The 12,266-nt window shown below is 51.4% G+C and overlaps 2 protein-coding genes across 2 annotated transcripts; both read right to left on the reverse strand.

Annotated features, from left to right (window-relative positions):
* Positions 1–1,142: 1,142 nt before the first annotated feature.
* Positions 1,143–3,555, reverse strand: GUITHDRAFT_69463 (hypothetical protein; the record flags this gene model as incomplete). Its single annotated transcript, XM_005834454.1, has 3 exons — positions 1,143–1,699; positions 1,763–2,477; positions 2,800–3,555. Coding segments are annotated over 3 exons (2,028 nt in total), but the record flags the coding sequence as incomplete, so codon positions are not given.
* Positions 3,556–4,771: 1,216 nt separating this feature from the next.
* Positions 4,772–12,065, reverse strand: GUITHDRAFT_137315 (hypothetical protein; the record flags this gene model as incomplete). The annotated part of the gene is made up of 32 exons (XM_005834455.1): positions 4,772–4,864; positions 5,114–5,180; positions 5,407–5,474; positions 5,583–5,756; positions 6,002–6,148; positions 6,446–6,494; positions 6,748–6,843; positions 7,054–7,154; positions 7,288–7,602; positions 7,875–8,075; positions 8,290–8,376; positions 8,447–8,539; positions 8,615–8,759; positions 8,813–8,997; positions 9,026–9,100; positions 9,165–9,686; positions 9,734–9,992; positions 10,062–10,089; positions 10,244–10,319; positions 10,359–10,425; positions 10,481–10,535; positions 10,561–10,593; positions 10,644–10,705; positions 10,755–10,804; positions 10,871–10,990; positions 11,056–11,148; positions 11,199–11,307; positions 11,355–11,443; positions 11,700–11,774; positions 11,825–11,862; positions 11,909–11,958; positions 12,058–12,065. The coding sequence occupies 32 exons, from the start codon at positions 12,063–12,065 to the stop codon at positions 4,772–4,774; spliced, it is 3,630 nt and encodes a 1,209-aa protein (XP_005834512.1).
* Between the last annotated feature and the right edge of the window lie 201 nt (positions 12,066–12,266).

A 12,266-nucleotide genomic window follows, 5' to 3' on the forward strand; every position in this document is an offset into this window, starting at 1 on the left:
CATGCCGATCTTGGAGTGTGGACATACCTCTCCCTGCTCTACTCCTCCTTCCAGCATGCCTTCGCGCCTGGACTACTCATATTTCAACTGCTACCCGCCATTTCCCAATAATTTACTTATCTATAACTACCTCGCCTCAGAACAAACGATAGAAGACCAAAAAAGGCAGCAGCAATTTATTAGTGAATGTTCAGAGTCTTCGGAGTGCATCTAGAAAATAGATGGCGATAGTTCGGCTAAGATGCTTGAGAATCTTCTTCTGAGCAAGCTGATAGTTGTGACCAAGAGCTATGTCGTCATGACAAACACCCACAAACACGTTTCTCACGATTCGCAAGAATTTCTTTGGCCTCTTTGTTCGAATCCTTGACATCTGTCTTAAACCTACCATCCTGGTATCTTCACGTTGGGACTCGCCTTCTTACCCTTGTTTGGAGACGGTTGACTGCGGGGAGGAGGAGGAGGAGGAGGAGGAGAGTCTCGATGAACATCTTCAAGGTCTTTGTCATCCAGCGTCTGCAGAAGGAAACAGTTAGATCTAAGGAGAAGTTGATTGGAGGAGAACCAGGCGAGGAGGGATATCGAGACGAACTTTTTCAGAGGGAACTTTCCACCCAGACCTTGATTTGGCTAAAGCAAGGGGATGAGTCAGAAACGAGCAAGTTCAGCTGGGCACGCAAACCTTCGTCCTTATCCTCGGAAGTCCAGGAGGGCAGCTTTCGTCGCCCTTTGTTGCTCTTCGCTGATTTCACCTTTTCCCTGTCCGTCTTCTCTTCATGTGAAAATCTAGGAGGAGCTTTCTTCTTCTTCTTCTTATCATCATCATCATCATTGTCTGCTTGCTTCGCCTTGAACTTCTCCTCCGCCCTTTCATCAGGGAATGCAGGTGGGGCCGAGTATTTGGACGAGCCGCGGACACTTTTCTGCGAGCTCTTCGGCGGTTCAAACTTTGACTTGGATCGAACTTGAAAGGATGACGACTGAGAAGGCTGGTGAACGCTCGAACGTGCAGCATCCTCCTGTAAGGTATCCCTCTTCGCTGCGGCATTATGATCTGTCCCAGCATCGTGCAGTATGTGATGGTTGTGTACTGCGCCTTCCATCACGAACGCATCGTACATCATGCGCAACCCCGAGATGAAATTCGACGCCCATCTCGCACTGTCAAAGGCAGCAGACTTGATAGCTGACCTTTGCATCGCCTGTTTCAAGGATCTCAACGTCTTTCGCCCCTTCAGCGCGAAGTGTTGAGCAAGCCTGACATAGTCCTGGTCGTTCCTAGCGATGAAGAGATCGCCGATGCCTGACGCCAGGCTCAGGCTCAGACTCACCCGCGATGCCATCGACTCCCCAGGAGCAGAGATGATCGGCAGCCCTGCAAAGAGAGCGTCCGCTGCTGTCCCATGTGCCGCGTACGGCCTTGTATCCACGAAGAGATCACAGTTCGCCTTAGACGCGACGTGCCATTTTTCCTCAAAGAAGGTAGTGAAAATCAGTTTATCGGAGGGGATGCCTGACTGCTTGGCGTATCGTAGGAGAGATTGCTTGCCAGCTTCATTCCACGAGAGAAGCCAGAGCTTAGAATCAGGAACCTGACCCAACAAGTGCATCCAGAGTTGCCAAACCTTGGGTGTTATCTTGTAGAATTGGTTGAAGTTGCACAGGATGAACGAGTCGATCGCATCTGCAGGGAAGAACTCTGGCTTGCGCGAGTTCGATCCAGATGACTTCATGAAGTATGACCCCCCTGCCAACTCCGCACGACTGGGCCAGGAGGAAGGGTCGAGCTCAGCAAGGTGTGCATAGAGACTGTCATGGCCGTTGTAGTGATAGCTGTGAGGCATGTAAACCAGCCTCTCCACGTAAAACTCCGAGAATTCAGGAGGGATGACTTTCCGGTCCGCAACGATTCCGTGATGCTCAGCTATGCCTGTGGTGCCGGGGAATCCTTTGAAGCTCAGCTGGATAGGAGCAGGGGAGAGGATGAAGATCTCGTTGATCAAGGGCGCTGAAGTCCAACCGTCCAGGTTGATCAGCACATGAGGCTGCTCGCGGTTGATGGCCGAGGCGGTTTCATAGAAGGCGGTAGAGCTCAGGTCCAGATACCCTCCCTTGCATTCAGCTTTCATCTTCCGATGCCATGACAGAGTTTCCTCGCTATCAACTCCTTCCCTCGGGTTCGGATTCAGAGAAAAGCATATCAGGGACACTTTAGAAGGGTCATGCGCTCGGAAGGCATAAACCATGTCCTTTCCCACTGGCCTGTCACGCAACTCTATTGAGACGTAACCCACTCTCAGTACTCCATCTGTCATGGGTAAAGGATTCAATGGAAAACGCTGAAAATTCCTCACAAAAGTTCGTGCTTCCTGCCCATGAGCCTCGGCGATATGCCGCAGTACATTGAGCGACAATTCGTACGATAGGGACTCTAGAGGATTCGGGCAGATTGTGACGTCATATTCTCGCCGCCGACTCTTGGGCTGCCCTGGTTTACGAGTTGGGACATAGGTTCCTTTCTTCTTCATGATGTCTGGTATGCCATACTGCCACATCCTTTCAAGATCATCCTTGTACTCCTCAAAATCCGTCCAATCACACCTGAAGAACATTAGGCAGTCATTGCTGCACAGAGAGAGAGAGAGAGGGAAGGGGGTCAGGTGGGGGGTAACTTGGGTGGGGAGAGGAGAGAGAGAGAGAGAGAGAGAGAGCTTACAGTTTTCGCATGTCAAGATGAAGTGTACACTTGTAGTCTTGCCTGTTGGGATCAAGCTTCATGGCAAGTTTGATGGCATTTACGGCGAAGTCATATTGAGATACAGCCGAATAAGCTTCGCCCAGATTAAAGTATCCATCGGCATAGGTACCATCGAGAGAAACAGAATTCTTAAGATATTTGATCGCTAACTGCTGGGCTGTATGATTGAAGCGATGGTGTCTGACCAGAAGGTTTCCGATGTTATTCGAGTATCCAGCTTCGTTCGGGTTAATGTTTGCTGCAGCTGTGTAGGCTTCTTGCGCTTCATCATATTTCCCAATGCGCACAAAGGCATTCCCCATCCCGCAATAGCAATCAGCATGCAATGGCTCCCTGTGGATGCATTTCATATACTCAGCGATGGCTTCTTGGTTCTTGTCTTGCTTGAACAGAAGGATGGCCAGCGTTTTATAGTTGTCAGGATCCTCAGGCTGGAGCTGCAGCACCTTGTGCATCATCTCTGTTGCCTTGACCACGTTCCCTGTTTCAGCAAAGAGCGTCGCAAGATTGAACATGGCGACCGAGTGGTCCTGCTGAAGCTCAAGGCATTTTTCCCATCGAAACTTGGCGTCGTCGAGCCTTCCCGCCTGCAAGTGTGCCATGCCGGCATGGTATTGGGCATCAGGGTTGTCGTATGCGAGGTCCGCGACCTCCTCGAAGATCTCTGCTGCATGTACATGATCACCTTGTTCTCTGTATGCATTAGCCACGCTGAAGAGACGATTCGCCTCTTCTCTTCGCGCTCTTTCCTTCTCAGACAGCAGTTCTCCCTCCTGACCGTCTACCACTGCCCACATGCTCGTGATGCACAAGAGGAGAGCGATTGAGACACGCATGCTTGTTCGCATGCTTGTTCTCGCAGACTTCTGCCATTGCTCCACCATCTTCCTCCTCGGCGCCATCGCCCTCGCTATCGATCCGCCATGCAATCCTTCCAAGGAAAAGATCTCGCGCTTTTACTCAACTCAAGCACGGTACAAATCGCCGTTGGACTAGAATCGGACGCAGGTTCCGGCCCGCCCGGCCGGTGGGCGGGCCCGGGCCGGGCGGGTGACGGAATACAAGTTTGTTAGACTTGTACTAGTCCAAAGTCACGCAGATATCACATCGACCTTAGTTGTTACAAGACAGTTTTTGCTCAAGACCGAGTTTAATGCACACAAAACCAGAATTGAGGAGCACATGAGAGAAACCCAAGCATCCAGACCGTACATGCGAGGACCTTAGTAAGACGGCTAGGAAAGCCCTCTCTTCGCTACATTGGCCGCCTCGAAACATGTAAGTCGTCTTGGTTTACAGGAGAGTTTTTGTTAACTTGGCGCTATCGGACTCAGTGGCACGGCTGGCATACTATGCTCCATCAGCGGGCCCACTGGGAGTCGGTACAGGATGAGGGTTCAAGGGCCGTTGGTTCTCTCAGTCTTTTCTCTTCTCGCCGTATGGCCTGTGCGACAGTTCAGACTAGAATGATCGGGGGGGAAGGTACCCGACAAGACTACTCTAAACCTTTCCGATACGTTCTAATTAATCCGACTATTATTTGAATGCTGCTACTACACGATGAAAGATTGATGAGATTTATTGAGACTTCTTTTGAAAGAAATTCTTGATCGATTGGTTCTTCGAGGCTGGTTTTGTGTCTGATGATACCTTCTTGTTCTGATATGAAGTGATTCGGCGAGATGACAAAGGAATACACACAAACGACATACCTGTGACCTCTTTTGATGAAAGATTTGCATGACATTGCCCTTCCTGTCAATGCGGAACTCTTCTCTAGTGAACACCTGCACAAGAAAGAATGATCTAGATTCGACTCGATGCCCCTCATATATCACCTTTGTCTTCTCTCCCGTTGGCAGATTGATCAGGTCGTATCTGTTTACATGCTTTACACGCTGCGAATGAGTGTCCTGATGTCACCCCCGCTCATCGTTGTATGCTTGATTCTTCCTCCTCATCTCCAACATCGCCCTGCGTGTCTGTCACTGGACGCCATGCCGGCATGCAACTTCACGTGACTGTCTCGGCCCTTGCTCCGCGAAGGTCAGTGATGACGCGATGAGGGTAGGTCTCTCCGAGCTTCACTCCTGCTGCCGACAAGTCCTGCGAGGGAACGAGAAGTGAGGGAGTGAGTGGTGAGGAGAGGAAGAGGAGAGGAGAGGAGTAGGAGAGGGAGGGATGGGGAGGGGAGGGGAGAAGATGGAGGGTTAGGGGAGGTGTGGAGAGGGAGGGAGAGGAGAGGAGAGGAGAAGAAGAGGGAGAGGAGGCATACGAATGTTGAGACAGTGACTGAGGAAGAGCATTAAGGGGTTGAAGCAGAAGATGCAAGGAAAGCCAGGAAAGTCCTCTCACTTTTTCGCTGGCTGTCCATGGTGCATGAATGTGTTTGTTGCTGAGCTGAGCAAGCTCTGGTACCCACCTGTGCGAGATCAAAAACAGACAGGGAACGAGGGGAGAGGATGAGAAGGAGAGGAAGAGAGGAGAGGGGAAGAGGAGAGGTCGAAGGAGAGGGGAAGGGAGAGGGAGAGGGAGAGGGAGAGGGAGAGGGAGAGGGAGAGGGAGAGGGAGAGGGAGAGGGAGAGGGAAGAGAGGAAGAGAGAACGGGCAGGAAAGGAGCAAAGTAAAATCTAAGATAAAGGATCTACCTTCGCACGTATGCTCCTGTTGGGTCTTGCGATCCATTTTCTGGGCTCATAATGAAGTTCCACTGTACCTGATGTGTCAAAACAAGCGCTCCTCACCCTCCCCTTCCCCCATCCAGCAACCCAAACTCTCTCTCTCCTCCCCGTTACCCCTGACCTCCTCTCCTCTGCACTGCCACCATCCTTCCACCAGACTGCTCGCTCTCTGTGTTTCTCCCTCCTCTGCTTCTACTCGCCTGATCGATTCCTGACCGCCCAGCGTTTTGCCACATCATCGCGTTGATGGCATGATCAAGATCCACCAACGTCTCATGGAACCATTCCAAGCCCTTGACCCAGCTGATACACAAGTACTGAAAGGCTGGTATTAGACCGCACTGTTCCCTTCCATTCACCGTCCATCGGGCTCCCTCCTCCATGTTTTCACACACTCTCCCCTCCTTGCGTTCTCCTCTTCTCCTATTCTTTCCAGCTCCCTCCTCCTCTTTTCGCTTCTTCACGCACTCTCATGTTTTCATCCCTCAGTATCGAAAGCCTTTGTCCTCCTCCTCCGCTCATCCCCGTTCCTCTCCTCTATCGTCGTTCTTTAAACTCTCACCTCGCACAGAAACGACGCTGCGATCATGCGCACGTTCTGGTGCATCCATCCTGTTGCATACAGCTCTCTCATCCCCGCGTCCACCATCGGGAATCCCGTCCTCCCCTGCTTCCACGCTGACAGCAGCTCCTCGTCTTCCCGCCACCACTGTCACAACCGCATCGGTCGGTCAGCACTCGCCGAGGGAGAAGAGGAAGAGCGGAAGGAGCAAACGGAGCGGTGAAAGAGGAGGGTAAGAAGACAGTAGAACAAGTCCCAAGGACGCGGACTGTGAGACCGAGGGCTGACGGTTGAGAGAGGATGTTGCGGGAGAGATTGACAACATCAAGCACCCGTACTAGTAGCAGTGCCAGTGCTGGGGGGCAAGGGAAGAGGAGGGGGGGGGGGGTTGAACAGGAGGGGGAGGAGGATTGCCTGATCTTTGTAGTGCTTGCGAATGGGGACATGCGACATGTCAGGAAAAGTGTGAAGATGGAAATATGCAAGATCTCTCCTGCAAAGACAGCATCAGCGAACAGAACAAGATAGAGGAGCACAAAGAAAGGAAGGAGGAAGAAGGGAGAAAGAAAAACAAAGACAGAGGGAAAGAGAGAGGACAACCAAGCAGAAAATGTGTGGGAGGGAAAGGAAAATCGAAGAAAGAAGTAGAATGATTCTTCAGACAGGAGACACGAGATGGAAGACAACGGACAATAGTGGGAAACAGATAAGGGGGGAGGAGGATGGAACTGAAGGAGTCTCATTACCAGAAGAGGCGACGTGAGAAAGTTTTGATCTTGTCCTGGCTCAAGCGGGTGTCTACGACGGCAAAATGCAAAGTCCTGGGTGATAGGATTCCAAACCTGATGAGAACTTGATGTAAAAACTGAGAAGAGCGCCAAAAGTTCAAAAACACCGAATCGGATACAATCAACTACCTACTACTGGAGGACTTATAAGAGCAGAACAAATGCTTCAGATCAACATACTCCCTCCCTCCCTCCCTCCCTCCCTCCCTCCCTCCCTCCCTCCCTCCCTCCCTCCCTTTCTCGGAGCCCTACTAGCCTTCACACCTCAGGTACGGAGAAAGTCTCGACACCACGGGAACATCCGCACGACTGCGAGAACTCTCGTATTTGATCAGCTTCGACTTGATGAACTTGTTCATTTCCTCCTGCAATCATAAACTTCATTTCATTTCCCCCTCCTCCTCCCTTGAAACCTCCTCCTTGGCCGTTCTTCCGCTACTCCTCCCTCCTCCTCCTCTTCCACTTCTCCTCTGCTTCCTCCCCTTGCTCCTCCCTCACCATTGCTGCTTCCTCTCCGAACTTCCAGCTACTCTTCACTCCTGCTCCCCAGTCGATCATCCTTCCATCTCTGCCGACAGGCATCTTTGCCATCTCCAGCTCCTCCAGCCGCAGAGAGCAAGGAGCTTGTCTCGCTCGGGTGAGTGTCTTCGGCTGAGGAAGAGGACGACGGAGAGGAGGAAGCCGGCTACATGCGCGAAGGAAGGGTGTCAGAGTTCCCCAGTGTCCTCGACCGTCGTATCCAGGAGGAATGGCAATGTCCTCAGGACGGTACAGCAACGATGCGTCGAAGAGATGGACGGAGGACCCTTCAGCCTGTGAAGGATAAGATTTGATGAGGAGATGGAGAATGACAGGGCAAGAAGCTATAGCAGAAAGAAAACATAGGCAGAAGAAAGTGCTTGCAAAGAGACGGAAGGCAAACACAATGAGACGAGAAAGGAAAGATGACAAGTTAAGGGCCAGGAAAGAGGAGAAAGACAAAAATTGAACGATGAAGAAAGGAAAAAAGTAGCAAGAAGAGAAAGCAAGGAGAAGAGGAAAACGAAAGAAAAGAGAATACAAGAGAGAGAGGAGGGGCGGGAAACCTCGACAAGACACTTCATCTCCTCATCCTGATCCCTTAGCCAGGGCTCATAAAGTCTGTTTGCATACAGAGCAGTAGCTTGAGCTTCCTTCATGACATCCAGCACTTGTCGACAGTATGACTTCTCTTGTTCAGCCGCATCAGGTTTGCTCGAAACTTTTCTGAAGATGATATCGATCCCGTATTTGTCTGTCAAGGATTTCTGAAATACCTTCAACGATTCCTCCAACCACACCTTAGAAGGAGAACCGAATCAAAGCAAAATTGCATTGAAAACAAAAGGAATAAGAGGGTGTGAGATGACAAAGGAGGGGAAATGGAGGACAAAAGAAAAATGAGATAGAGAAAGGCACGAGAAGAACAATTCATGAGACAGAATGATAATCGTAGAAATCATGCACAAGGTTGTAACATACAGCTGCTGCAGATCTCTCCAGCGAATGTTCACTTCCGATTTCAGGGTCCCACACAAAGACAGGGAGGACGGGACGACAAAGGCTCGCCTGCGGTGCATGGAGGAGCAAATTCAAACATGATCAGGTCAAGCTTGATCGAAGAGCGATGATGACGTACCGCATGGAAGAGCGCTGGATTGTCTTCGAGCCGAAGGTCGTTGCGGAAGAGCACGACCACAGGTGACCCGTCGACTTGTGAGGTTTGAGACCTCTGCAGAGGAAACAAGGGCAGCAACAACAAAGGTTTCAGCGGGAAGGAAAGAAGAAGACACGGAAGGAAACACACCTCGGTCGTGGCTTGTAAGAACTTGTCCTTCTTTAGGGGACGCTCATCGTTGGATTGATCAAAGCTAACGCTCGTGTCTCGGAGCCCGTCTTCCTGCTCTTGACATTTCAACCGCTTCCCCAACGACACGACTCCGTCCCTTGCACTACATGCAGACAAAGTCATGTGCCTGAAACCATGCTTGTTACATTCACATACCTGTCATCTTCACCGCATTGCTCACTCTCAGCAGCATGAAACTTGTTGACTTGCACTGAGCCGACGAGCTGTTCTACTCGTCGGAAATCCTCCTCTTTCACGCATGCAGTCTCTATCAGAACTTCGACATCAAACTCTCGGTAGATCGTCACTATCTCCGTCACAACAGCATCCGCCTTGTCAACCTGTGCAAATAGATTCTCAGATACACACCAAGCCCACCCTCCCGCCAACCGAGTCCAGGAACGCCTCTGAGAGGAACACACCCTTCCATGGTCGGAATTTCATCTGACGGTAAGAACAAGTTCAATGACATGTCTTCAAATATCCGTGAAAGCAAGTCAACAAGCACCTGAGCGAGAAACTTCTTGCTGGGAACGAAGAGGGAACCGAAGATCTTGAAGGGGCTGGCGGTGGAGGAGGCAGACCTCACGGCCTGGAGGAATCGGAGACCTTCTCTCAGCAGCTCCATGTTGCTTCCAAACTGCAACCAGACGTGCGAGACGCATCCGGTTGCAACCTTTTCCTTGAGCCTCTGCTGCTCTCTTTCTCTTTCCTTCACATCAGGGAAGTATGGGTTGAAAGCTACTCCTATCTCCGCATGCTTCTGCCTGCTGCCCGCAAGCTCCTTCAAACAGGTGATGGAGTCCAAGGACGATGAAACAACAGAGCCAGAGACCAACAGGAAGCTGCCCACCCCTGCTGGAGGGCTTGTCACGTCGTTAATGAAGGTTTTGTGCGTCTCCTGGGCTGTCCTGAGCTTGCGGTTCTTCACGCTCCAATGAAGGCAGATGTCGACGTTGGGAACATTCTCCCACAGAACTTGTGCGAAGTCGTTCAGAGTATCTTTGTTGGACTTGTTCGGCAGGTTTACCTGAATCATGTCATCCTCGCACACAGCCCTCTCCTGCTCTCCCTAACCTTAGTGATGTTGTACTTCCTTAGGACGGGAACTAGTTTGACGAGCTCAGGGACGCTCTTGGCATGCAGCTCATAACGCATCTTGTTGCATGCAGCTGCTGCTTTGCTGCTGGTAGATGTGGGAAAGGATGGAGGGTACAAGAGTGCTCCAGAGAGTAGCGGATGAAGAAAGAAGAAGAGGAGGATATGCAGGTTGACGATGGAGACAATGGTGGAGGTGGAAACAACAAAGAACGATGAGCGAAGGTGGGAGTGCTTGCTGTGCAACAACATGTCAAGAGACAACAAGGACAAACAACTGAACATGTGTTCACATCACAAATCTTACCAGCACCTGCTTGTTATCTGCCCACAAACTTGTTATGTGTCAGTCGACCACTTGAACTGAGGTTTTGTTCAGACCCTCGGACACGAGGGTTTAGGTAGGCAGCGGCCGGGCCCGCCCCAATTACCCTCGGTCTTGAGACTAGTAAACACATGTGAACTCGGGAGTTTATTCAAGAAACTGACTTGTCGGAGGTCTGCTGCTGTTCTTGTAGGGGATGAGAATCGAGAGATGTGGACGAGCACTTAGCGGGCGTTTGACCTGCTGAAAATCAGATGGCAAATCGTCTTCATACAGCACCTTGTTGAGAACAACAGCTCGCATGTGGTGGGAATCCCGATTGTCCGCCCTCCTTGCTGTCTGCGGCCTGATATTTCTATCATGTCACTTGCGATGTTGAGTGCTAGTAGGAGGACGTGGACCTTGCATTGCTGTCCTCCCCATGACTCTCTGCGACAGCTGTCCTGTCAGGTCGTCCTGCTCGGTACGAAGATTATCATACCTCGTTTTGAGTACGGAGGAATTCCCTTCAAGTCTGTGGGGAGAGGACATTGAGCAAACTTCCTCCTCCCTCTCGCTGTTCACCTAGTCCATGGGGGAAAGCTTTGTACTCCTCGTTGCGCTGAGTGCTCGACGCCCTTGCCCTCCTGAGTGAACTCTTGAGACGGAGGAGGAGGGAGCTGGAGCGGGACTCACAAGAGCTTTCGCTGCCCGTCGATGCGCAGCAGATCTGCCGTCACTGGACGCTGCAGTACCTGAGAGAGGAGAGCTTGTGAGGACGGCATCCCAGAGCTGCTGGAAGTTACTTGTACCTTCTGCTCGTTTCTCTCTTCGATTCCACGAGGAGACTCGGTGATATCAGCTCCCTTGACTACCCTCTTTCCTGATCTTGACTCGTGGAAGGGATTGAGGGAGAGGGGGTTCCTCCGAATCTTCGTTGTTCGTTGATGGACAAACTCGACGTTACATGAAGCACGAAGCAGAGCTCATCAGGTACCCGTACGGTGACTGGAGGCTGTCCAGCCAAACTTCGCCGACTTGACATGGGCCTCTCCTCCTGGTCGATGAAGGATGGATTCCTGCGGAATTTCTGCACAGCAGTCAAGAGGATAGCAGACTTTCACGAGCGCAGGATGACACATCGTGAGCTTCCATTGCAGCTTGGATGTCAGCTTCACAGGGCTCCTGGGACAACAGGGGAAGCTTGAGCGACATCAGCGAGGGTTCTATCTTGAGAGTAGATCGGATCCTGTTAAGAGTTGATGAGAAGGGGAGGGAACTTCAGAACGAGTTCACCATGTGTGGCTCAGACCCTCTTGGTGAGTCTCCAGCCAGTTCGACGCTTCCATCCTAGTCCGAGTCACAGGCTCGTTCGGTGCAGATACCTGCATGTTAATGCTATGAGGACGAGCAAGATCGGTCGCAAGAATGTTCCTTGTTCGCTAGCTCCGAGGGGTTCAAGACTTCGTTGGGTTCCAAGGGGAGTTCTGCTGTCTTGACCTGCCGCTCCAACTTTAGTAGGACGATCATCAGGGGAACAAGCATCAACCTTGAAGGAGACCTTGCGGGCCGGCCTCTCGTTCAGAATCTAACGAGTCGACCCGACATGAGCGAAACAGTACTCTCAACTTCTTTCCTCACCTCGAATGACAACGCGACGTGTTTGTTCAGCGCCTGGACTGAGCGATGGTCGTTGGGCAGTTCGTGGGTGACCCCCTGTAACGAGAATCCTCAGCAACGGTCCAGCAGGGTTGAGCCGAACCGACCTTGAGGATGACCTTTCCTTTGTTGATCACCCTCCCGGCTACAGCAAGTATGTCAAGCTCCTTGCTCGCTTAACAGCAGGCGACCTTCGTCGTACTCGGCAGGTATGACAAGGTCAGATATCCTTTTGTGCGCTCTACACGCCAACGTCAGGCGGGGCGGTCAGAGAATGAGGGAGAGTGATTTACTCGTCGACGCGTCCCCCCCATCCCCCTCCGTTAGGGTTGGACTGCACCTGAACATCACGACATTATCTACTGGTAGTGATGACTCGCAAGGCAATACGTATGATATCTTCCTCGTCCTCCCATGATTTCCGCTCGATTCAAGTCCCTGTCATGCTGTTAGAATCATCGAAGAGTCACTCGTCACGCCCATTCCCGCTCATGCTGCTCCAGTTTTTCTTGCACAAACTTCACAAAATCCTGGTGGAACGAGATCAGC

Source organism: Guillardia theta (assembly GCF_000315625.1).
Source record: "Guillardia theta CCMP2712 unplaced genomic scaffold GUITHscaffold_25, whole genome shotgun sequence".
NCBI lineage: Eukaryota > Cryptophyceae > Pyrenomonadales > Geminigeraceae > Guillardia > Guillardia theta.